The 26,083-nt window shown below is 39.5% G+C and overlaps 2 protein-coding genes across 6 annotated transcripts in view; both read right to left on the reverse strand.

Annotated features, from left to right (window-relative positions):
- IL15 (interleukin 15) overlaps nt 1–2,440 on the reverse strand; it is a 79,847-nt gene extending 77,407 nt beyond the window's left edge. For both annotated transcript variants that reach the window (XM_088132821.1, XM_088132823.1), the window contains exon 1: nt 2,363–2,440. The gene's annotated coding sequence lies outside the window, so the exon portion shown is untranslated. The remainder of the gene's footprint in view (nt 1–2,362) is intronic.
- Nucleotides 2,441–9,332: 6,892 nt separating this feature from the next.
- NOAZFP (nucleolar atypical zinc finger) lies at nt 9,333–25,625 on the reverse strand. Of its 4 annotated transcripts, none has more exons than XM_088132828.1 (10): nt 25,475–25,607; nt 21,739–21,868; nt 20,680–20,699; nt 20,521–20,591; nt 17,676–17,755; nt 16,786–16,912; nt 16,154–16,258; nt 14,117–14,163; nt 11,085–11,202; nt 9,333–10,363 (listed from the first exon to the last, which is right to left on the reverse strand). In XM_088132828.1, the coding sequence occupies exons 2-10, from the start codon at nt 21,856–21,858 to the stop codon at nt 10,086–10,088; spliced, it is 966 nt and encodes a 321-aa protein (XP_087988954.1). In that variant the 5' UTR covers nt 21,859–21,868; nt 25,475–25,607; the 3' UTR covers nt 9,333–10,085. The 4 variants fall into 4 exon arrangements, with proteins under 4 accessions (XP_087988954.1, XP_087988956.1, XP_087988955.1 ...); XM_088132830.1 differs by lacking the exon at nt 25,475–25,607 and adding an exon at nt 25,188–25,341; XM_088132829.1 differs by lacking the exon at nt 25,475–25,607 and adding an exon at nt 24,862–25,161.
- Nucleotides 25,626–26,083: the final 458 nt, after the last annotated feature.

Here is a 26,083-nt window from a genome sequence, read left to right on the forward strand (position 1 = left end):
CTGGAGAAGCTCAGGAGGTGGGCACTGATGAATTATTTGTGTTAATGCTCTTCCATCGCTCAGGTGGAGAGAGTATTGATTGGCCCATGTTTATCTCAGTATGCTCCTTGCCTTTCAAAGCTGGTGATAGTTAAGCCAATTACAGGTTGATTTCAAACTTCGAGGAACTGGGAAATGACACTGTAGTAGCATGGAAGTTACAACAGAATATTTTGTCTAATGGGTTATTGTAATGGCTTCATTAAAAGGTTGAATGTGTCAAGGGAAATTTAAGAAAATTAGAAAAAGGAAACTATTTGGGAAATCCTTTGGGTTAACCCTAATTTCAAAACGGCAGGTGAAGGTTTGCTTATTCTGAGAACCTGGGCAGAAAAAGGAATAAATACTTCAGATATATTGATTGTTAATGATTCTTTTAATCACTACAAAAAGAATCCAGATGCCAAAAAATGTTCTGCAGTGATATATCCTATTAAAAGATTTGTTGATTTCGCAATAGTGTTTTCTTCTTTTCTGTTTTTGTTATTATTGTTGGAGTATTATTATGATTTATATTTTTACTGTAAGTTGGTTATGCTTGCTTTGGTTGCTTTTATTATTTTTATTTATATTCTTAACACGGACATTTTAAATGTGTATATAATGGATGTTCCATGGCTGCCTATGGTAAAGTGCCTTGAGTCTGTAGTTGATTAGGTAATACTGGAATGGAACAAACAAACAAACAAATAAATACATAAATAGGAATTGAATATGTTGGCAGCCTCTAAAATTCCTAAATAACTGGGCATATTAACATAGGTCTTAGTGGAATCTAAACCTAAAGCTCAGTTATATAAACAACTGATATATAAACAAGATTAATTTTGGAACAAAGAATTAGAATGACCTAGTTTACCAAATCAGTTTTCTCACATTCTAAAGAATGTCAGTGTGTTTCAATCTTTTCAATCCATGAAATGTTTTTTCATGTTTATTGGATTCCCCAGTGGGTATTCAAGAATGATTGGCTATTGTTTTTTTATGTTGAGGGATAAAAAAATTGAAGGTATTTTTAACATTTCTACTTGCTTTTTGGTTACCCCCATTTGGTTTAATAATTTTATTGATATGATTTTGAAAAGAGAAATTTGCTGATATAGGAGGAAATTTGGGTGTATGGGCTTGGAGTGTAGCCAAAAAGATAACGCGTGACTAAAAGAAAACTACAATCCCGGGTGTAAAATCTTGAACTGAGGAAACATGTTTACTTTCCAGCTTTGAACTTTCCTTTTATATACATAATGGAAAGGCTGGTCATTGTAATTCTGAGTGATCAAGGTTCAATGTGTTGTTCCAAAAATGAGACATTTAATAATGTGATTGTGTTTCATATACACAATGCAGTTTTTTTAATTTTAGTTTCTTCTTACAATTTTATCTTTGTAGTTTAGCAAATGAAATAATAAAAATATTTTAAAGTAGACGAATAAAAACTGTTTGAGGAAACAGCTCCACACATAAAGAGCAGAAAGAGAGAAAAGTTCCTCCACAACAGCATGAGATTTGCACATTCCTTGGATGCTTGTTCTGAACTCAGTAGTCCAGTGTTTTCTTTCAGTTTACTTTGAAGCTAATGCAAACTGACTTTAGAATTCTGCCGGTGTGGTGCAGCACTTACAGGGTTAGATCAGGGCAGGGAAAGCCAAAGTCTATCTTGCCACCAAACCCGCAGGCCAGTCACTCTCTCTGAGCCCCATTTGCTTCATAGGGTTGTGAGGTTGATTGGACTCCTGAACAAAAGAGAGAACATGCATCAAGTGAATGAATTTGTTGTGGATCACTCATTCAGGCCAATCCTTACTTGATGTTGCTGCCATCAAGTGATGGTCTGTGTATCTGAACCAATCCTGAGTTACAACCACACATTTTTATCTCTCCTTATATATGTTAATTCTTTTTCACGAGAAATATCAAGATCAATAAAGGAAAAGAGAATAAAAGCATTGCTTTCCCTATGCTGAAAAGGGGAAATATGTGTTTACCTTTGCCAAATAAAGCAGGCTGTTGGCCAGTTGATGAGTTTTATTTAACTTTTACATAAATTTATTGAAAGGACAGGCATAATCCAAAATACATAACAAGCTAATGTCTCCAGGAGCATAGAATTCACCACATTCTCCTCTCTATGTCAGAAAGAAGGATTTGACCTATGAGGGGAAATTCCCTATCAGATGTATCCTTGATTCTAATCATATTTTAAAGGAATCCTTCCTCATGGTTTGTAATAGGAAGGAAATTATTTAAAATTAATTTTTAAAAACAGTCAGAAGAGACAAAAAAATATAAATATACAAAAATATAAATATACTTCTTTCCTTACCTCTGATCTGCCTGGTTGTTGCTTGCAGGTAGTAAATGTTGTGGGAGGCTCCCGTGAAGATAGGATTGCCCTGAAAAATAGCAGAGGCAAGACTGCCAGAAAATAAATAAGAAACAAGATATAAATTCTTAATACTAGTTAAACCAGTTATTGCTGTGTACAGTGGACAGGTTCCAATAGTCAGTAAAATAATGCCTGTTTTCTTTTGCGTATTCGAAGGTCACTTCCACACTGCCACCATTTTTATGCACCCATCTGTGCAAAACATTTCACAACTGATGTGCAATTGTCCTCAACCTTAGGACAACATTTGCATACAATTAGTTCTCCCACACGCTCTCTCTCCATTTGTCTGGTAATTTGTCAACATCACTGTGGTTGCTAAAAATAGGAGAAAGTTGCCATGCCAGCACTGTTCTCCACACAACTTAAAAATTGGTGAAATGTTTCACTACTAGTAAATTTTCACATACAGCTAAACTTCTAGTTGGGAGGAGCAGAAGCCACAAGCTGGGGGATAGAAAATTGAACCAACAGGAAAACAACTACCTCTATGAGGTCTGCAGCGCTCCAGTGTTTCAGCTGGAAAACTGGATTTGCAACATTTTTGGCTGTCCAAGAGCTGGACTAGAAATAAATTGCTTCAGCAGATAAAAACTGAACAGACAACGTTGTGCAGTATTTCTGGAGTGGTACCATTTATAGAGTGAATCCAATAACTACGTTTTAAAATGTGCCTCATACTTCACAAATTGGTTTACTCTGGGCATAGAAGAACCTGGAACAGTGTGATACTCTTCCTTCACCTGTGCTAGAGGGATGATATAAAAAAATCCCCTATCCAAAACAATTGTGCTCCTGTGGGGATAGGGAGTAGAAACTATTTATTTATTTATTCCAATTTCAAGACTGCCCAACTCCTCAGCGACTCTAAGCAGCTTACAAATTAAAGAAACAATACATATAAAATAAAACACGGCCAACTGTGCATGTGCTACATGCTTGTCAGTATTATAGCCACGTACCATATACCTGTTCCAGTAGTAATGTATGGCTGTGAGAGCTGGACCATAAAAAAGGCCGAGCGCCGAAGAATTGATGCCTTTGAACTGTGGTGCTGGAGAAGACTCTTGAGAGTCCCCTGGACTGCTAGGAGGTCAAACCAGTCAATCTTAAAGGAAATCAACCCTGATTGCTCATTGGAAGGATCGATAATGAAGCTCAAGCTCAGATATTTTGGCCACCTAATGCGAAGAGAGATCTCTTTGGAGAAGACCCTGATGCTGGGAAAGATTGAAGGCAAAAGGAGAAGAGGACGGCAGAGGATGAGATGGTTAGATAGCATCACTGAAGCAATGAGCATGAAACTGAGCAAACTCAGGGAGGCAGTGAAGGACAGGAAGGCCTGGCGCAATATGGTTCATGGGGTCACGAAGAGTCGGACACAACTTAACGACTAAACAACAACAACCATATACCTGTATCACACTACTGCTGGTAGGCTTCCCAGGTTGTCCCAGGCATTTCTACACATCTTTCCTATTGTCTGACAAGAACCCTACCATAACATATAATGTGGCAAAATTTTGGGTGGCAGCATATAAGATCAGGAAGATCTTGGTTCCTCCAAAATGTTACCAACACTGTTTTTCTCTTTAGACCTTTTTTCTTCTCCCAAGCTCCTTTGTAATAACTTTTTTTGGAATATTTAGTTTTTTTTTCATATATGCTTTCTGTTTTCAGCCAGGGTTTTTAGGCTCACTTCTTTTATGCATTGTCTAGTATATTTTCCTGTTTTGTGCATTGTCTAGTACTGTGTGTTATTTTATATAGGGTAATTTTATAATGGTTCTAATTTTATCTTGATCTTATCTATGTTATCTGTGTTCAGGTTTAGTTTGCCTATTATATATTTTTTATATTATTTTGGTTTTTAGTACCTACTGTGGCACTCTTGACTATAACTTGATTGGTTTTCTAAGTTTTCCCCTCTTCATCATATGATTTCTTTACTTTTTATATTATATTGTTCTATGCTGGTCTTTGATTGTAAAGTTTAAGTTTCAAGTTTCAAGAATGAAGAAACTCACCTCTTGATGGCATGCTGTACTGATAAAAGGTATATTCTGGGCTAAGTAAAAACAAGAGTAACATAGAATATCAATATGAACACAATTCAATCCAAAATACTGAATTTATACAGCAGCTCAGTTCTACAGTGGTACCTCAGTTCACGAACTTAATTCGTTCCACAACTCTGGTCGCGAACCGAATTGGTCGTGAACCGAATCAAATTTCCCCATAAGGTTCAATGTAATTACGGTTAATCCGTTCTGAACCATATGTTGTTGTTTTTTTAAACCGCAAAAATATGACACAAAGTACAGCACGAAGAGAGAGAAAGCTAACCTTGCTCGACGCGACTTCTGGCGTGGAGGACAGGAAGGCGGGTGGGGAGGCAGATATTGCTTGGAGGGAGAGTTCCCCTCCCTACAGGAAGCCGCGACCACGTGTCAAAGCAGGGAAGATGGCCACGGATCCTGTTTGTCACTCGATCCGGCTTTTGCGAACGGAGGCAAAATTTTGCGACCAGAGCTGTTCGTGAACCGAAAAGTTCATGAACAGAAGCGTTCGTGACCCGAGGCACCACTGTATTTCATACCTTTTCAGGTTAATCAGTAAGAATATGTCAATGAAAATAATCAAAGGCCTGCCTTCATTGCTTCAAAGCTAACTGACTTTGCATTCTGCACTTTATATACATTTCCAAGGTTGAGTTTCTGGTGGTGGCTCCTTGGTTGTGAAATATCTTCTCCTTGGGAGTTCAGACTTTGTCTATCCAATTTTTGGAAGGTACTGGTTAGGAAGGAAATAAGTAAGCCTGACTGAAAGCAATGGTTGGGCTTCAGCTGAAAACTTTCTGATTTTACAAACCACAGGCTGTTGCACAATCCTACTTTTGTTTTGTCTTCAGCTCATGTATTCAGGCTTAGAAATAGTTATTTCTTCTTTAGAGTAACTTATTTTTAGTTTGCCATTAACTTCAGAACAGAAAACTGGCTCAGCACTTTGGCTTTGGGATGCCAAATAAAAGCCTTGCTCTTTTCCAGTGTTTGAGTGGGGCTTAAAATAGATTTACTTCTGTTTTAAATATTTAATTTAAATCTGCCGCTGGATTTTATGTAGAAGGCTTATTAATACTCATATTTTAACTGCAATTGTACTGGATATGTTACTTTATATGGCCATGATATTAAACTGTGATTATTCACAGAGAATCATGTACTGGTACTAAAAGAGTTTGCCAGAAATAGCTACATAAATAAAGCATAAAATTTAAAACCTAAGTTTTATATTGTTTTTTTATTGCATTGTTGCCTTTTTACTGTACTGTAATCCAAGAATCACCATAGAAGATAGACAGATAGGATTAAATGAAATAAACTGCCAAGATTAGCAAAAAAAGAAGCATGCTGAGGGACATTTATGAGGATAGATAGATGAACAATGGGCTACAGATAAAATGAGACATGTCTCACTGAAGACATGGACTGGTTGTGCTGCAGGTTGGTTCTTCCTGGTTTGGTTAATGAGATCTATGAAGGCCATCAAGCTGACAGAGGACTAGAACAGGGCTGAAGGTTTAGGAGTGACTCATGAACTGGCAAAGTTAACACATTCCTTTCCACGGCATCTTCTGAATGCAGGCATATCTGTCTGATTCTTAGTTTTCAAGAATGCAATTAACACCATTTGCAGGCATATTTATTTTGTGAATTTCATGTAAATCAAGTTGAAAAGCTAGTGTGTCTGTGTCATATAAAATCAAGATAAAAAAGAAAAGATATTATATGGCTATTGTATATATATATATATATATATATTAGTTCAGTTCACCATTTGCTTAGGTGTTAAGGTACATTTATTATATTTACACTTCACTGGAACTCTACTTCCTCATTTCATGCTTATATGTTGGACTTGACTTCCCCAAAGTTAGAAAGATGGGTAATGTAATAAAAAAATAAAGTTTTATAAGCACACTTTTGGAGTGGGGATAAAAAGAGAGATGAAGCTCAGTCATTTTGCAAGTGTATGTATTCTATCTCAGTTAGTGTCCATGAATAAAGTACTTAGGTCACTAAATAGCACTCTTGCTTCACAGGTTAACATCCTGAACCCAAGATTAGCCTAACATATTAAACTAACCCATCTCACTTTATATACTTTAGTCAATCATGTGAATGTAGGCAATTGAGTTAATTTAGTAAATTGTGGTTTCATTAACCATAGGTATGCTTGTTGTACAAACCTAGTCAATGTTATTTCACGTTTATTTTGAAGAAGACTTTCCTACCTGTCTCCCCTTGAAAAGTTTTCGACTACTATTTTCTCCAGCCAGAAGGGGATGGTAGTTCCTATATGTATGAACAGTACCAAGCTGTGGAAGATTTTGCAAAGCCATCTGCATTACTGATTTACATCAAATCAGGAACAAAAAAGGAAATGCATCCTTAGGTGCTGGGAGCTGATTGGGACTGATTTGCTCACTGATATACAGATGCTGTAATTCCTTAGGCTATCCCTATTTTACATCACTGCGGTATAGACCATAAAGTGCCAGCTATTGAATGAGGTGTTGCATTTATCAATGTTGCTGCAACAATTTGGTAATTTTTTTTTTAAAAGTGCTGGATAAATAAAACTAAATTTGAAACCACTGTTCAACTGATTAAAATGAATGCCAATACAGGTAGTCCTTGAGTTGTGACCATTCGTTTAACGACCATTCGAAGTTACGACAGTGGTGATAAAAGTGATTTACAACTAGTCCTCGCACTTATGACTGTTGCAGAATCCCCATGGTCACATGATCAAAATTTGAGCACCTGGCAGCCAGCATGTATTTACAACAGTTGCAGTGTACCAGGGTCACATGATCACCATTTGCAACTTTCCCAGGGGGCTTCCAACAAGCATTGTACAATGGGAGAAACCAGATTTGCTTAACAACCACGGCAAACAAGGTCATAAAATCAAGTATGACTCACTTAATGACTGCTTTGCTTAGCGATGGAAGTTCTGGTCCTAATTGTGGTCATAAATCAAGGACTTCCTGTATTAGAAGAATATACAGTAGTTACCTTGAGATCTAGTATCATAATGAAGAACTGTGTAAGTGGCTGTTCTTTGCCTTTTGCAATTATACTCCATCATGTCTCCTTTGCTCTTCAATCATATTGGCATTAGCAACTGGCAATCAAAGTCCATGTAATGCATAGTAAAAATAGGCAGGACTTTAATTGCCTGGTCATGCCAGTGATGTTGACACCATTGATCTCCCACTGCTGATGGAATATATTAGAAAACATTTGTATAACACTTGCTCACACAACTCTAGACAACATACAGTTACTCATATAAAAGAAATATCCATAAGAATGATCCAATATTGAAATAGTATCTGTTGTTGTCCGGATCCAAATCTTCCTTTTTGAATGGCCTATGTCACTGTCTTCAGTGCCTCCTGGTCCAGGAAGGGGCATAATTGGCAGATTGACCAAACCTAGCTGTTATCACATAAATGATAAACCAGCTAGCTCAGCAAGTAGGACAAAACCTTCCTCAACAGCAGCTCCCATTTCACTCCTGGTCCAAATCTGCAACTCTTGCTGCTGAAATAGATCTCCGATACCACCATCTCCGCCTGATAAAAACTGTGGAAATCCTAGCAAAATGACTTCTTTGCTCACTGTGAATTAAACATCTCCCTAAGACCTAAATTGTGTAAGATTTATGATTGACTTAATAACAAAAACAAGCTGCAAAATATCTGCAAATCTTTAAATATCTTTAAATACCTAAAATTATTACCTTTTTCCTTATGACAAACTGTATTTGTTTACAGTTCTCAGCATATTATTTGGTTTAACAAACTGATGCAGGTTTCATTCCAGGTGACCTTGGCAAGCAAAGTCTTTTCTAATCTGAAACATAGTTGTTTTCCAGGATCAGAACTTTTGCTCCTTCCAGGGACTTATTTTGATGCTTTAACTAACTGGGTTGACCGTCTACCTGTTGAACCTAGCGCCTTGTTCCATACAAGACATGAGGTATGTCTTTCCTACTCAAAGCACTATTCATCCAGTCCTTGTTGTTATGGTTAGCAGAAAGCACATCTTTCATTGAAGAGAAACAGCTTTGAAATCAGTCCCAGAAATGGTCGACTATGACACGTTTAACTTGTGAGTGAACTCTGAGGCTAATTGAACATTGGCTATTTTCATATAGATTTTCATATGAATTTAGTGGGTTCCATAGTCTCTAATGACAGATTTAATTATTATTCAATCTCCTTATTAGCACTTACATTATTGAAGAAGCCACATTTCACAGGTTTTAGACAGGTTTGGGGGCTTAAACAAACAGACTTGAGGAAGTTACATTGAATGTCAGTTCTAAGTAACACAGACCTTAAAGCAGAGATAAATCATGGGCCAGTAGCAATCCCCAGTCTTCATCGTACCTCAGGTTCACCCCACTAATGTTCAGCTGCAATAGCACTGGTATGTTTTGGCCCTTATAAAATTGATAAAATTGATAGGTGCCTTAATCCCAATATTTTAAATGGATTATGCATCTCTTTTGAACTTGTTAATCTCCTCCTAAAAAGCCAACCAAAAACCTAGACCAGTGTTTGTCAACCTCGGCAACTTGAAGATATGCAGACCAACTCCCAGAATTCCCCAGGGCTAGCTGGGGAATTCTGGGAGTTGAAGTCCATACATCTTCAAGCTTATCCATACCAAATATATACTTAGGTTCTGTTCCACTCTCTTGCTTTTCACTCTTTTACTACTTTGAGAGCTCCCTATCTTATATCCATGGATTCTCTACTCTCTTGCAGCAAAATATAAGAATACAGAATGAGAATATGACTGACTATATTTAAATAAGACGCAATGTCAGCTTTATGGCGATAAATAGAAAATCAAAAGTTTATTTAGGTCACAGGTAGCTGAAAACTTCCAATTAATTTATAGCATGTCAAAATGGCAAGAACTGATAATGTTACAGAAGGTAATTGCAAGAAAATATATTGATCAGCCTTGCTGACACAAACTACCAAAGTAAATTTAATTTCAATTTATATATTCAACTACAATAGCTTGCAGCAAGCATTTCCCCATTGCCAAAGCTGGATCAATATTTATGGAAAAAATCATTTGCACATGACAGGAGATAACTTTTGATACAGAAAAACTGTAGATGCCTATTGCCACTGATTTTCTTAATTTATGGAGCATGATGCCAAAACCAACCACCAGAATTGCTAAAGAACTTCATATCTGATGACTGCATGGAAACAAATATTGCCTTTATCTCTTCACACTTTTGTCCTGAATGGCAGAAAGAATATTAAGCCCCCTGATCTCATGTGAACGTACAAACAGGATGCTCCATTGAACCATCTAAATCTTTCCTTGGCCTCACCCAACTGCTCCATTTCTTTGGTGCCTAATAAGCTTCCCTATTCAAAAGCCTCATTCTGTTATACCAATGCCACACATAAATTTCACTAAGCACATACAGAGATCCTCTCAGTTAGTTCCTTCCTAAGCATGGCCTAGAACTAGACCTAAGCATAGACCTTACCCATAAGGTAAGTACCACTAGGTTCAAGGGGACTTAGTTCTTGCTAAGTGTGCTAAGGACAGCAGCCTTAGTCAGCAGGCTCTTCATAGTGTGCATAGCCACTAGCATAGGTCCTTCCTAAATTCAAGTTGCTGAACATATCAGTTGTCTCTGATTCCGAATCTCTCCCTCCTTCCTCATTGTCATCATCTTCATCATCCTCTGCTTCATAATCATCATATTCTTCATCGTGATCTCCAGTATCAACACCTTTGCCAGCTGAAAGATTTTTCCAATAGGCATCATAACCAGAAGCCCCATCAGCTTCTTCGCCTCCTGTCTGACGGCCAAATCTCAGAGACCGAGCTGAAGAAAGAAAGGGAGAAAAACAGAGAAGTTTCCATTTTGCTTATCTACATATCAAGGAAAGTGCAGTAGATATTGGGTATTCCATAGAAAACCACAAAAATTTACCTCATAACACCTTCTATAGAGTATCATGGATGCACCAAAAATTTAGAAGAACTCAGTTAAAGAATTGATGTACAGGTAGTCCTCACTTAATGATGCCACTTGGGCCTAGAAACTCTGTTGTTAAGCAACACGGTCATAAGTTGAAAAAACAAGTGACTGTGCCACTTAGTGACGGCAGTTCCGGCAGTCCTGGTTGCCATCGCTGAGTGAAGACTAAGTGGATCATTAGGCAAGGACCTCACATGACCGTGACTTGCAACTTCCTGCTGGCTTCCCCACTGACTTTGCTTGTTGGAAACCAGCAGGGAAGGTCGTGAATCACGATCACATGACTACAGGGATGCTGCGACAGCTGTAAGTTTGAGGACTGGTTTTAAGTACCACTCGTTCAGCACAGTTGTAAGTTCAAATGGTCGTTGAATGAGTGGTCCTTAAACCAGGACTACCTGTACTGTAATAGAAATAGAAAGGTTTGACAAGATCTTTGCTTAAGACAAAAAGTTTGAAAACTATCTTTTTAAATTCAGAAGAAGCATTCTCAACCAATTGACAGTACATCGTTATTCCCATTCTACTGGATGTGGAAAGTACGAATCTTGGAAGGCAAACTTACTTGACATGCTCAGGTCCTTGGTTTGCTGCGTTTCATGCCCACACTTTGGACATGGAGGCTCTCTTCCCTTTTCTTGTTTGAAAACCTTGCTTCGTGTATGATCATCACAGAAACAAGCCTGCAGGTATAATTTATAAACAATATATATTTACCCTAAAAGAAAACATTGATTAGACGATCTCTCTAAAAGAATATAAATGCAGAAATATGTAAACACAGACAGTATAAAAAATTGAAATGGCAAGAAGCTAGTAAGCTTCTATTCATGTTCTCAAATTTTCAATTATTCCTATCAGTTAAAAAAGGATGGGGGTACTCTGCCCTGTGTGAACAAATATGTTCTTTTACAGGTATCTGACTCTTCCACTCTTCAGCTTCAATGGATGAATCCAGTCTCTAATATTTAGAGAAGGAAAAAAAAAAGTTTCTCTGTCCACTTTCTTTGAACCACACATGTTTTTACAAATCTTTATTCTACCTGCTTTTTTCCCTAAGCTAAAGAGCTCCAAACACCGTTACCTCTTCTCAATGTGCATTATTCCAGTTCCTCAAAGATCTGAATCTCTTAGTTATTAAAAGGTTTGTATATATCCTATATTTTACAGCAAAGGACTTTTCAAGTTGTACAGATACTAAGTCACTAATAATTCCTCTTCTGCCATCATGGAGAAAGCAAAGCAATTCACAGCTGAATATACTGTAGATGCTAATGAAAACATAAATCAGTGGCCACGAGTCCTTTGACCTGGTTCATGCATTATCCAAAGCCATGATTTGCTTAACCAAGGTTTGTTTGTTTAAACAAATTGATATGGCTGCCTAACTATTAGAAGGAACTCTGGGTGGCCAATGAGAGTAAAAAAACAACAACAATACAATTATTTAAAAACCTACTGAAATGAAAAACAGTACTGAGGTCCCAATAAAACTCACATCCATAAATAACCACCCATGCTAGCTCCATTAACATCCTCCAGGTCTTCACTGTTTTCCTGAAGGCCACAGGGCCAGGGCAAGGGCCATCTGCATCTCTGGAGGGAGGCTGTTCCATAAGGCAGGCACCATGACAAAGAAGGCCCACTTCCAAGGCCCTACCAGGTTTCACTGAGAGGACTTGAAGTATGCCAACCCTGCCAGATCTAGTGGACATTGTGGACAGGCAGTGCTACAAGTAACCTGCCTCATACCATGTATGGTTGATAATTAGCACCTGGAAGCCTATTGGGAGCCACGCTACAGTGGTGTTACACAGGCATAGTGTGATGTGCCCAATACTGCCCTTGCTGCTGCAGGGCAGCCCCATGTAGAGTATGCTACAATAGTCCAACTGGAAAGTGACTAAGGCATGAATGACCATGAATAGTGCCTCTCAATCTAGGAAAGGGCACAATTAGCGTATAAGATGTATTTGTGCAAAGTCTCTCCTGGCCATGGCTCTCACCTACTCTTCAAGCAAGAGCCATGAGTCTAGAACCCCCAGATTGTGTACCAACTCTGACTAGGGAGTGTCACCTCAGCCAAAGTTAAAGATAGCAAATCACTATATAATAGGGGTGGGGGGCAAAGACTCATAGCCACTTAGTCTTGTCAGGGTAGAGCAGGTTCTTCCCCATCCAGACTCATACAACCTCCATGTACTAGGAAAGCACCTTCATAGCAACACTTGGCCAGTCCTGGGCAGAGAAGTGCAACTGAATATCATCAGCATACCCAATGGATGACCTCACCCAGCAGTTTTATGTAGATGTTAAATAGGAGCAGGGAGAGAGTTGAGTCCTGTGGCACCCTATAAAGAGTGAGGTGAGGCCTAGGGCCAGGCTTCTTTTCCCCCTCACCACCAATAACAATAACTCTTCATAAGAGCAAGTTTGGCTTACTATTATTCAAGCTCAAGTGAAGAGAGCAAGAAATTCAGAGTGTAGTCTAGCCTCCTTGAGATGCAACTAGGTTCATACACTGTACTATCTATAGATTTTTATTATTTTTTTTAATCCTAATTAGCTACGTTCATACAATATACCAAGCCATAAATCATGCTACACAAGCTACAAAAGCTAAATTCATACAACCAGCTAAGTGTAAATCAAGCAAACCACATTATTGGTTTAACATAAATCCAGCCACTCTGTAGTTTATGTACTTTGGATGCTTTTATACCAGGCCCCACTATAGCTGAGATGTGAACAAATGGTAGTGGGTCTAAAGTCCTTGATATTATTGTCATAAAGATCCTAGCTGCCATTTGGCCCTTCCCAGTGGCTACATGTTTCTTCCAATAAGAGAACTCCACTGAATTCTGCTAAATAAGTATAGGGCTGCACTATCGTTGGCACAATTGATCTTTTGAATCAGTAACAAAAGAATAATGACATTCCAGAAGACTAAAAACATACACAGAATAGAGATCAGTGACACCTTTCTCCCATCAAACAATTGCACATATCTAAATACTGATGCCATGTACATTCATTCTGGCACCATTGACAAATGCTGACGCTGCCATGGCATTGCAGCCACAAATGAAGAGAACCACCCTGCAGGAAATCACATCACTTCCCAATAGCTGGCAAATCCCAGAGCAGTATGATTGCCTGAAGACAATGAAATAATTCAGTTACCAAGATTCCCTGAAGGGTAATAGGTGCAAAAAATGAGGAGATACAGCATAATGAGGTATGATTTTGCAATACTGGTAAGAAGCAGACTGGTACAGAAAGTATCCGGGTTGAGATGAAAACATACAATGCTTTGAATGAAAGGAAGCCAGCAGATTGTGGCCAGAACAATGAGTGAGCACAGGCACTGGTGTTTTAGGGTGACTGGAGGGAAAGTTTCAGCATGGAAACTTTAATCACAGCATGGAAGTTACTTTAATCAAAGCACAATGGAAACAGGACACAGACCATTTTTTAAAAAAACCAAAAAGCATTTTTTAATGTATTATGAAAAAGGAATGACGAGAACTGCCAGCAGGTTTAAAGCATGAGAATACTAAATGTGATACATTTACTTGAAAATGTTTTTGCTTGTACCTTACAGCGGAGACATGAATGCTGCCCAAGTCGATTGCAGGAAACACCTAATAGGTAAGATAAAAGGCACAGCTGAATGATGAGATTTTTTGTTGCTTTGCCCTTTTTTCTTTTTGCCTTTTAAATCAAGGTCAACTCTTTAGTTCAATTGATAGCCTTAGGCTCTCCCTCAGAAAAGTACAATGAAACTGAACGCTTAGCCTTAGCCTATGAGAGGAAATGGGGATTTTTAATGAGGCACCTGGAGCAGCTTCATTTTGGCCCCAAATTGCAGGAGTCTTGGTCTAAAACACCCAAACGCACCTGATGGGAGGAGCTGCCCAACAAAGCATAGGCAACATTGCATTGCCCCATCCCCAACTTGTCCAACTTCTAGACATGCTGTTTGTGCAGGGACAAAAAAGAAGCCCTGGACTGAATGACAGGAGATGTGAGGGTGATGGAAAAATTCAGGCAATACTGGACGAGATATACAAAAGGAATGATGGTCATAAACCTGGTGCTTGGGCAAGGAGTGCCCACATACACTACCAGTCACAAGCTGCACTAGTCCTTGCATGTACTGATGTACTGGAAAATCATCTAAATATAGTAAATCCAGGGACACGTCCTGATTCAGGATATTACACACCATTCAGTTCCCAGTGACAATATGCTGGCAACTGAATGTAAGGCTGTAATGGCAGTGATTGATTGATTCTGCATACTTCTCTGATCCCTAAGGACTCCCAGTATACGCCATGAATAAACATCCACAGTACATAATAGTATGTAAACAAAAATAAGTGGAGCAATGAACAAAACAGATGTAACAAAGGTTCAAAAAAGCAGCAAAAACTAAAAACAGAAAAAGAAAAAAATTCGATAGTTTTAAAATAATAATGGAATAGTATAGCAAACTACTCAATTTTTAAACAATGTTAAACTTAGACCACATGGCATTCATAAACCATGGTTTACAAACCACCACAGGTTCACATAATTTGCTAAGCCAAAATGAAATAAACCATTTAATGGCTTAGTACAATTTTTTTATTAGACCCACATGAAGTGGGTACTTGTGCTTGAACATGGCCTCCTAGACAGAAACTACAGCCTTTATAAAAAGGTGACCTACTCTCGCTTTAACCAAAGATTCCAAGACCAGAATCTGCAAATAGAGGCTTGTTATATATACAGTTTTGTTAAGGTTTGGTTGTCAGTTTAAACTTCTTTTTGCAGGTTTTCTTTAAACACTACTTCCCAAACTCGGGTATTGTGTACACAACTTTGTTTCATTTTTGTTTTAATAATGTAGAGCAGTGTTCCTCAACCTTGGCAGCTTGAAGATGTGTGGACTTCAACTCCCAGAACTCCCCAGCCAGCTAGGTTGAGGAACACTGATGTAGAGAACATGACATTATATCAGAAACTGCTTTCAGTCATAAAAGTAGCAGGGCCACTGATCTTCTACTTCATACTGTAAAATACTGGCTTGATTAACACACTGTGCTAAGCTAACAGTTTGGGTGGACAAGGCCTGCACTCATATTTTGGGTGAAACAAAGGACCACAGAGAGCAAGGCCCTGGGGACAAAATGTTCTGAGTGGGTTTTTTTTTGTACTGAAAGGTTAGGAGGCTTTTTTTAGCATTTGTTTTTATAAGTTTCTTACCACAAAAAGGTGGGGAATCATGCTTGCTGAGTTTCAATCATTATGGTAGAATGATTTCAGCTCTGGGACTTCAGGACATTGAGCCATTATGCAGTTGTTGCCTTTGGGTGTTGCATATCTCTAGCCATTATAGCTTACTACACAAATCACAATTAAACAAACCTGTCTTAATGTAGTGTGTAGACTCATACAGTGGGGGAGGGCAGGCTACATGCTCATTCCATAAACTACAGCTACAAAGCCTGTCTCCGCTTTGAGTAATTACCTTTGTAAATTATCACCTTGAAATTCATTACTGAACTGCCTTTTGGATTTGAGCTAAATCACAGAAACAGTTAAAAGCTTGTTCAATTTGATAACAAGGCCATTAGGGCAGTAGCTTACATTTAAAGGTTTCAGCTTCTAGGACTTGGCAGCTGGCTTGATGCTCAAACTGATCATCTTCACAAAGGAAATTATGGCAAAAAGAGCAGCTAAATATCCTGCCTCCTGGAAGATTCAGTGAAAAGAATACAAAGTGGTCAAAACCCTTCTGCAGCGTATCCTACCAGAGACTATGAAAACTCAAAACTAAGAAAATCTGAGCTTATCCATGAAGAAAATACAAAAAATGACATTACACTTTATTTACCATGTACTGTATGTTAACTCAAGTCACGTTGTGTTCAACAATGTGTTTACCAGATAACTGTATAAAATTGAATATAATTCAATGTCTATAAATATACATTTGTAAATTTCTTTTAAATATACATAAAAATATAACAAAATTAATAGAAAGTCATAATAAAAACTCTTGTGGCACCTGAAAGGTTTAAAATGTTACTGCATAAGTTTCATGGACTGCAATCAATTTCACCATAGTACATTATCCTGAAAAGTGTGTGGGTACGCACGTATATATACACACACATATACAGGTACACAATTAAGAAAGGAACAGATAGAGAAATTGCAAGAATACAAGTCAGATAATTTACATTAGTTTAGCTCCCTCTCACCAGAAAACAACTCACCATGATCCCAGACACCCCTCTCACATTCAATGCATTCTGCATCAGCCAGAGGACAGATGCAGGCATGGGTGCTCAAACATTTTCTGCCATGGCAAACCCAAGCTTCACAGAAATCACATATTGCCCCCTGTGAAAGAATAAATAACACATTTATTATAAGCCATGGCTGACTTCTAATGAAAGACATTTAGCTTGACTAAACATGCATTCCCTGAGACAGTGAATCCCCAAGAACAACATGCCATTACCAATGTATTTTTTGTTCTTACAGTTAAATTGTCAAACTTCAAGTGCACCCATGATTCAGTATGAACTCTACTTCCCATTCCTGACACAAAGCCATCAAACAAGGTGAAAGAGTCATACAATCTGAAGAGAAACCAGAGCACCAAACAAGAAGGGCTTCCACTGGAGATGAATCATGGATTAATACTGTTAGTCCAAATGAAAGCCCCAGAGCACACTAACAGCCCGATAACTTTACCTTGATGAATCAACCCTCCTACACTGCCTACCTAAACTGAATGTGTTACAAAAATGGGAAGAAACAGGCTTTATATCAGGCCAGTTTCCCACCAATCACTTTGGGTCCTAAATCCCAAGATCCTACCCAAGGGAAGGAAACATACAGAAATCCATCTATTCAGTTTTGCTTCTCCTTCCATTTTAAGATCCCATGCTCTCAAAGCCAATATGTTAATTTTCATATGGTGGGCACAATCCAATCCATTCTAAACTTAATTGAATTGAGTTGAGATTTACACATGTTCAGATACCCATCCAAATATTCCAATTCCTAAATTTTGCTACACACAGGACATTAATGCTGCCAAACAAGTCCCTTCTGCAGTAATTAGTTTACCCAGCATAAATCCTAGCCAGATACATACCACCATTGCAAGCCCAGTACTGTACACACCAGCATGTTTTATGACACAGTCTGAGGATTTCATCATACATTTTGTCTTTCCTGTTACAAAGTAAATAAAAATACATATTAAAGATGTTAAGGACTAATAGTGCCATCCAATTAATACATTTCAATTAATTCTATGAACTTTTAGTTGTTTTTATCTACATATCAAATTAATAATTTTGGGAAAGAATGTTTCCTTTTTTTTTTTCTTTTAAAACTTGGGATATATAAACCACAAATGGAATCAACCTCGGAGGCATCCTTTCTTCTTCTTCTTGCTAGATGAAAATCAGGAGTCTGTAGCACTTTTTTCCAACTAACAAGTTTTATTAAAAGGCATAAGCTTTCCTGAGCTGCAGCTCACTTCATCAGATGCAGAGTGGCTAGACTGATATAGGATTCAAAGGCGGGGGGTAGGTGGAGAAAATGACTGGTTTTTTATGCAGATACAGGTTACATTTGAGACAGAATACAAGTACCTTATCAATTAACAACTGTAGTGTGTCCCCCTGCCCGAATTTATTGAGACATTTTAAGATAGCCTGAAACCTTTTGATGTATGTGAGGTCAGCAATCTCTCGCTCAATCATGCTGTTAAATCTGTTTTTCCAAAATGGTCACTCTGAGTTTGGCAATGGACTGTCCTGGCAGGTTGAAATGCTCTGGTACAGTGGTACCTCGGGATACGAACGCCTCTACTAACGAACTTTTCGGGTTACGACCAGCTCCGGCTGCAAAAATTTACCTCGATGTGCGAACTCCGCCTCGGGGTACGGTCATTTTTCTGCCCTGACACGTGGTCCGCGGCCATTTTTCCGCCCGACATGTGGTCTGCGGCCGTTTTCCCACTGCGCGGCGCGGCGCCCGGCTGTTCTCCCGCCCCGCCGTGCCTGGCCGTTCTCCCACCCCACCACGCCGCACCGCGCCCGGCCATTCTCCCGCCCCGCCGCGCCCGGCCGTTCTCCCGCCACGCCGCACCAGCTGTTCTCCTGCCGCACTGCGCCCGGCCGTTCTCCTGCCGCGCCGCACCTGGCCGTTCTCCCGCTGCGCCGCACCGCACCCGGCCATTCTCCCGCCGCGCGGCACCCGGCCTTTTTCCCGCCCCTGACGCGTGGTCCGCGGATGCCAGAATGGATTAACGGTAATTACACTGAACCTTATGGGAAAATTTGCTTCGGGGTGCGACCAAATTCAGAGGGCGGAACGGATTAACCAGATTTACATTGAACCCTATGGGGACGACCAACTCGGGATACACCCAGAGTCATGGAACGCATTAAGTTCGTATCCCGAGGTATCACTGTATTATGTTGTCCTTGTTTTGAGTCCTGATGTCAAACTTGTGTCCATTAATTCTTTTGTGCAAAGACTGGCCTGTGGTGTCATTCATAGAATTCAGAAGGGCACTGCTGACAGATGACAGCATATATCACATTAGAGGAAGAGCATGTGAAGCACCTCTAATCTTGTGTGAGAAAGCTTAGTGTTACCGTCCAGTAAGGGCTGAAACATTAATATTGTGTTTGAGTGGTCTGAGCTGTATGTGACAACCAGAAGCGTTCTGTTTTTGTGGTCTACTTTTTAATAGGTTCCCCACTAGGAATCAATATGCTCTACTGATTTGTCTACTGAACTTGTTGGTGAGTAGTTCAGTCTCCTGAATGCCTGGTCTAAATCCATTAGTTGACCATCTGTCAAGTGGGTCAGAACGAGTGTGGTTGCAATGTAGAGCTTAGCTAAGGATGATACATTTGGTGGTATGTTATGCAAACTAGAACTCTTTCTGATTTTTGCCTCTTCTGCCATATGCAAGCTGCTCTTAATAAGAATGCAAATAAAATAAAATAAATAATTCTACCTCAGATGCAAATGAAAGAGATTTTAGAAGCAGAATTTAAATTCTAACAATCACATGACACTTTATGCTCTGAATAAAAGAACCCGGGAAAAGAAGCTCTCTGGTTCTTATAGTGGCAATTGCAGATCGTGGGAGCTAGAAAGTTGTTGCCAGTATGTTCTCCTGATGGACTGGTCTTTTTCACCAAGAAATGGAGATTCAATGATGCAAAGAAAGAAAGGAAGGAAGAAAAAGAAATAAAATATGCACAATGTAGCCTAAACTGCTAGCCAAGAAGGTGCACCATAAACCTACAACTCCATGTTTCACAATGGAGAAAGCCCCTTCTGAGTTGCCTAATAGGGAATAAAAGGAGGAAAATAAAGGGAAACCAGTTCAGGAAGAAGAAAAGCTTTGCAGCAGAGAAGGAGCAGCCAGAAGGTGGCATAACCCTTTCCCCATTCCAAATCATACCCTGCCAAGATCAGTAGAAAGATTCCTTTCCTGTTTTGCTAAATTCTCTATTTCTTTTAATAAGATGACGTTGCTTAGGAACTATGTCCTAACTCTGGATTAGCTGGCAGGCCATCTGCAGACTTGGGAACTTCTTGTTCCTCCTGCCATGGATGCCTCTGTCACTTCCACCATACATCATGGCTTCTCACTCTTGGTGCTCCTTTGCTTAGCAGGCTACTGAAGGTGTTACTGCACTGAGGAAAACTCCAAATACCCATATGATGCAACGGGAAAACAATTGTGTGGACCTGCCCACCTCTATATGCACATACACCTCCAACCTGCTGCCAGGCACTGGAATTAGCTCTGTCTTAACTCAAGTATCTCATACCACAATAATTAAAGAAGCAAAAGAATAAAAGTATGATCACGTGTGAAATATCAGATCAGAAGACAAGAAACTAGCCACAAGCAGAAATCTATTGTCGCAACCCAGTAATCAAAACTTTAAACAGAGCACACTTACCACACTGTGCACAAATGGGTAATTTTTGAGTAGAGTTACAAAAGTAGCAAAAAGCTCTATTTTTCTGCCGCCTGTTAAAACAGACAAAAAAGGATGAAACAAATAACTAAACAAAATGTATTTAAAACTGTACTTAAAATACCGAAAATGAATGTTTACCTTTGACATTTGTCACATTCCTGTAAAAGAAAGAAAGAGGGTTTTTTTTTTATATCACCATTTTAGTGTTGGCAAATTAGTGGCAATTTGTAATGGATTGTACATTATACTTTGGGGAGGCAATAATACAGCAGAGCCAAAGTGTCTGTTATCTATGATCTTTCTATACCATTCATTACTCTGATAGGACCTGGACTAACTTTTTATACCGAGTGCATTTCACAGTTGTTTCATTTCTACTGATCATCAGCAGTTCAAAAAGCACACCGCAAAGGTCAGTCTTGCTACAAGAAGAGCACACAGGCTTTGCATGTGCAAAAGATACAAGTTTTTACTGAAGCATTCACAATTTCAGGGTTCAAACATTTTTTATTGCCACTAATCTTTTGCAACAATCTAGAAGGGCTGCTAGACCTCTTTTCATTCATACATACACTGTATGAAGGAGCAGATACCACAGCCACCACTTGTGAGCTTTACAACAATTACTAAAACTTTAGAGGACTAAAGGCAGTTCTAGAGAAGGACAGACTCCTTTCCAAACTTTTCTAAAGGGCTGGAAGAGTGTCCAGGGATAGCAGCTGAAACTGACCAATCAGATCTTGACTGAGCTTATCAGGTATCTTCTGGATGATTCCTACAATATCTGTTTAGTATAAGGCTGAGTAATCCAAAAATCAGTCTGGAATATGGATCGAGATAGGTTTGGGTCTGAACATCCCCAGATACATCTTTTCGTTTAGGGAAATGAAGCCTGGATCCCTCATATTTTTCCCTCCCAAGTCCTCCATATACCAGAAACCTTGCAAGAGAAGGTAAAAGGATATGCTTTCTTTACTGTAATGGGTTTTAGAACAAATGTACTTTTCTTATCTGTTAACATTAGTAAGTTTTGTAAGATTGCACACTTGCTCTCTTTAGTGCAACAGAATTTGAAAATATTCAACCCAACCATCCTCCTGGGCAGGACAAGGGAAGGAGATGACTTTTACCATTCTGTTTATCATTTTATTTTATCAGACATTTGTCACTGAAAGAGCTTAAAGAACTAAATGTTACCATTGAAGCATTGCAGGGATGTTTGGCCAAGTCAATGTTAGCCCTTGAAGCTCTAATTTGCTTTTCCCGTTCTTTCCGACTTTCAGCTTTCTTGCGCGCACCTGTCTTCTTCTTAGGCATCCTTCACTTTCTGGAAGACAACATACTATTTATCAAAATTTGAGGAAAAATTAGTCTGCCCCATATTTTCCATCCAGAATGCCTCTATTTCTGGATTTTTATTAATGAATCCATAAAAATGCTCAGATGCAAAGTTGTAGCATTGTTAAATTTACAATGGCCTTTCCTGGCCACTGGCCCACAGATGGCGATAGATTACCACACTCCTCAGCAGCCAGTAACTACTGCAGTCCCTAAATTGGGAAAAGCTACTCTAGATCTTAAATTAAGTATGAGCCACTGAGACAAAGAGAGAACATAGAATGAAAATAAATTGTCTGACACAAATAGAAGGGATTCGTTTACATCTTACAATAAGATATAATTTGCTTAACCCTGACTTGCCAGGTAAGCTGTAAGTGACTGGGATCACACAACATGCTAAGCAAAATTAAATAAATCACATTATGGTCTAATGTCACATGAATCCAACCAAAGTGTGCTTGTGATCTGAATACCAAAGAAGAGATATTGAAATTACCATTTTGAATTTATTTGAAGTATTTCCCTCCACACCACATCTGAATCTGTCTCTCCCTGAATTTTTCAGCAAGAATTATGTTATAGTGTGGACTGAGGCAGCAATCAAAAATTGGTATTAAAAGATGTGTTACTCATCCCACTTTGAAAATCACCCATTGATGACCTTGGGTGATCTCAGAAAGCTAACAAAGTCTCATGGCCACCAGAAAGTACCAGGACTATAGGCTAGATTGACAAGATATAACAGTGGCAAATCACTTCTGCATTCTTACCCACAATATGTAGAACTCATTTCTCACAATTAAACATTAGTTAAAGCCAATTTTTGAATGGCACACTTATGTATAAAACACAACAAAGGATATGAACATTACCTATCCAAAGCAACAATGTTGCTTCTAGTATTGTCATATTTACAAATAATTATGTAGTTTTTAATATATTTAAGTAAATAAAGTTAGGTACTTGTTAAGTATTCTAATGAGTATATATAACATACAGTATTTCTAGGACCAGGACAATCCTAATGATTGTCTGAGCACTGGAAAATAATAGGCTTTATCTAGAGCAGAAGAACAGAAAAACTCTACCCCTTGTATTGCAGTTCTCTCAGGAATCATATATATTGTGCTGTTTTTTTACATCAGCAATGCCCCTGTAGTGATATTGGATGACTCTGCAAGCTAAGATGAGCTGAGTTAGCTAAATCCTGCAAACTATTTAATTCCAAATTCAAGAGTTGCTTTAGAGAAGAAAGCCCAGAGTCATTGAGAGCCAGGCAGCATACAAATTTAATAAATAACAATAACAACAACGTGAATGGGCAGAGAAGATCGCAGGCAGGAAATCTTCACTTTATTTTCTTAATGAAAAAAAGAAAAACTTCTAAAACTTTTGAGCCAATCATATTTTTAATACTCACTGTTTATTCATGTGTACATGCCTGACATTTTAAATGTCCACTTTTTTTCATAAATTGTCACAATTTTCAAAGTACATAATAAAGGAAAAAGTCCCATTTAATCCCATTTTTAAAAAATAAAATGTTCAAAAGTGAATCATTACCTAGGCCATGTTTTGCTATTAAGATTTGACAAGATTTAAATTCTATATAAATTCTATATTTTATTAATTTGTTCCTTAGTGGTTCACACTGAACTCAGATCTCATTAAAAAATAATCTTGCATAACAAAACACTTACTGCTAACAATTATTCTGGGGAGTGACTTTTATAACATTAAATATCCAATAGCACATTATAAATTCAGGTTTTCTTCCTGATTAATGTAAATTTAGCAATAAGATCTATAAAAATATAATTTATATATATAAATTTAGGTATTTATTACATACTTTGAGATGTGGTAGTTTGTCAGAACTGTACAGATTGGCCAGAACTCTCATCTGTTTTATTTCTGTCACATACGAAGGGAACGACACAAACTTTATTAACTTGTTAGCTACATGATATTCCTTTATACAAAATAGTGGGAAGGACAAAACATACCAATCCCAAATCATGGATTGAATATTTTCAAATTAAACTACAAAGTCTAATTACCTAAGACAGTATTGATAAAACTGGGAGCATTAACATTGTTATTTGATTTCCATTTTTGATATATTAAATTTATAATGCTATATATGTCAGACTACAACTGGTCTTAGACCTGTATTGGAAACAGTCTCCATAGTTCAGAAGTGGTTCATCCCAAAGAGATGAAATTAACACAGGATACGAAGGCTACATCACTGGCTTCCTGAACTGAGCGCATGCATTTCACATGGGATCCTCTGCTGCCCTCAGATCTGTCTCTGCATTCCTAGCTAAGTACTGTCTGATATGAAAATGTCGTTTGGGCTCACCATGGTCAAGACTCATGGATTTTACAAGCTGGTTTCCCATAATATACTCTTAAAAGAGGAAGTGGAAAATTAGAAACTTATATTGAAGATACTGAGTGCCAAATGTCAGCTCTGCAAGCTATAGCAAAGCTCCACATTCTCCTAATGTCTAAGAATTTTAACCCATGCTGTATTATGTGTACAATAATAATATACAGAAAAAGGAGAGAGATGCATATTTTTGTTACTATTCAGAGAAAAAAATGGCCATTTAATCGATAAAAAGCTGATACCTGTCCATCTCCAGGTAGAGCTCAATTTGGATTTGAAATCAAAGGGGGCTTTTACAGCCAAAGTATTGACCAGCCCTCTGCAACACACAAGATGCGTCAAACTCTTACTCCTGGAGCCACCAGTAAACCCGGCCAGGCCAGGCCAGGTTGTGAATGGCCTTAATGGATTTATACTGGTTGCAGGGGACAGCTTGCTTCTCAATTACACAATGCGCCTCGTGCCAGTGAATAAATAATCCTTCGATATGATTTATAAAACCCAACAGCGCAACGACTGCGCTCTAGGAGCACAGCTTAACCACCTAGCACGTTCCAGAAAGGGCTGATAATGATAACTAATACCGGAAAATAAAGGAGTATCTTCAGATGCCACACGCCGCAAACTTGCAGAGCACTCGGGCTTCAAAGAAGCTGCTGATGCAATCCTTTTAGGGCCTAACCTCCCGACACAACTGGTTTAAATCAGAGGCAAAATAATCCAAACTCCACGAGAAGCGGAAGGAAAAGGAGTAAGAAAAGGACAGGTGGGGGAAGAGGAAAAGTTGAAGCAACTATTCCGGATTCAGCCTGTTCACCATCTTGCAATAACAAGCTACGCAGCGCTGGAGAAGAGCGGGCTCAAGGCAATCGCCCTCCCAGCTGCGGGAACAAGAAGAGGCTCTTCCTACCGTCCCCCTTAACAGAGCCGCCGGGAGTACCCCAGATGGTATCCGTGCTCCTCCAACCGGGCGCCCCCTAGGCGCTTTGGCCTACAACTCCCACAATTCTCAACCAGCACCTCTGACAGGGAATCGTGGGAGTTGTAGTCCACACCCCTCGCGGAGCACGAAGCTGGAGAAGGCTGCTCCGCCGCCCGCGTCCTCCAGCGTCGCACCCGCTTCTTCCGCCTCCCGGGGTGACCGCGGACACATCCCAGTCCCCGGCGCGGGAGTGCCGTCCCCGCCCCGCCGCTCACCGCCTTGAGCTCGCCTCGAGGCGCTTTCTGGGCCGCTCAGCGCCCCGGAGAAACCGAGCGCGGCGCGTCGGCTCCGGCCCCCGCTGCCGCAAAAGGCATGGCTGCGCCCGCTGAGCATGCTCGAGGCCAGCGAGCAGGCGCGGTTGGAGCCGCGGCTGAAGCTTCCTGCTTTGGCTTTGCCCTCAGTCGTGGCCCCGAAGGAGGGGCAGGCGAGGAGGTACGCCGCGCGGGTGGGTAGGCTGAGGGAATGGGGCTCGCGCGGTGGTCCGAGCTTGGCATTCCCCGGCTGCCCGTTGCGAGCTCTTGGCTGCTCGCAAGGAAGGCAAACGCAGCGGAGCCCCTGGCTTGCCCCCTGTCAGAAACGGGTCGTGTAAGGCCCTCCACGGGGCCTGCTTCCGGACACTAACTCTGGCTGTGATCAAGAAATCAATCTATTTCGTTGGTTTGGGGAGACATCTGTGGCACAGGTGGTCCTGTGGCACCTTAAAGGCTAATGCATTGATTATGGCACAAAAGCTGATGTGGATAATGGCTCATACCTACAAGATTTTTTGCTCAGATGATTGAAATAACCTGTAGCAGGATCCATACATTTTGCCAATTGGATAT

Source organism: Python bivittatus, unplaced genomic scaffold (genome assembly GCF_059951505.1).
Source record: "Python bivittatus isolate LINGU-HERP-01145 unplaced genomic scaffold, Pbiv_v1 ctg000070_np1212, whole genome shotgun sequence".
Classification (NCBI taxonomy): Eukaryota; Metazoa; Chordata; class Lepidosauria; order Squamata; family Pythonidae; genus Python; species Python bivittatus.

Coding starts and splice junctions, on each gene's coding strand:
- NOAZFP (XM_088132827.1), bottom strand. CDS start 25,592: ATGCTCAGCGGGCGCAGCCATGCCTTTTGCGGCAGCGGGGGCCGGAGC. Junction 17,756..20,520: donor ACCCATTTGTGCACAGTGTG/GTAAGTGTGCTC, acceptor ACTTTGTAACAG/GAAAGACAAAATGTATGATG. Junction 16,913..17,675: donor GTACTGGGCTTGCAATGGTG/GTATGTATCTGG, acceptor ATTCTTTCACAG/GGGGCAATATGTGATTTCTG.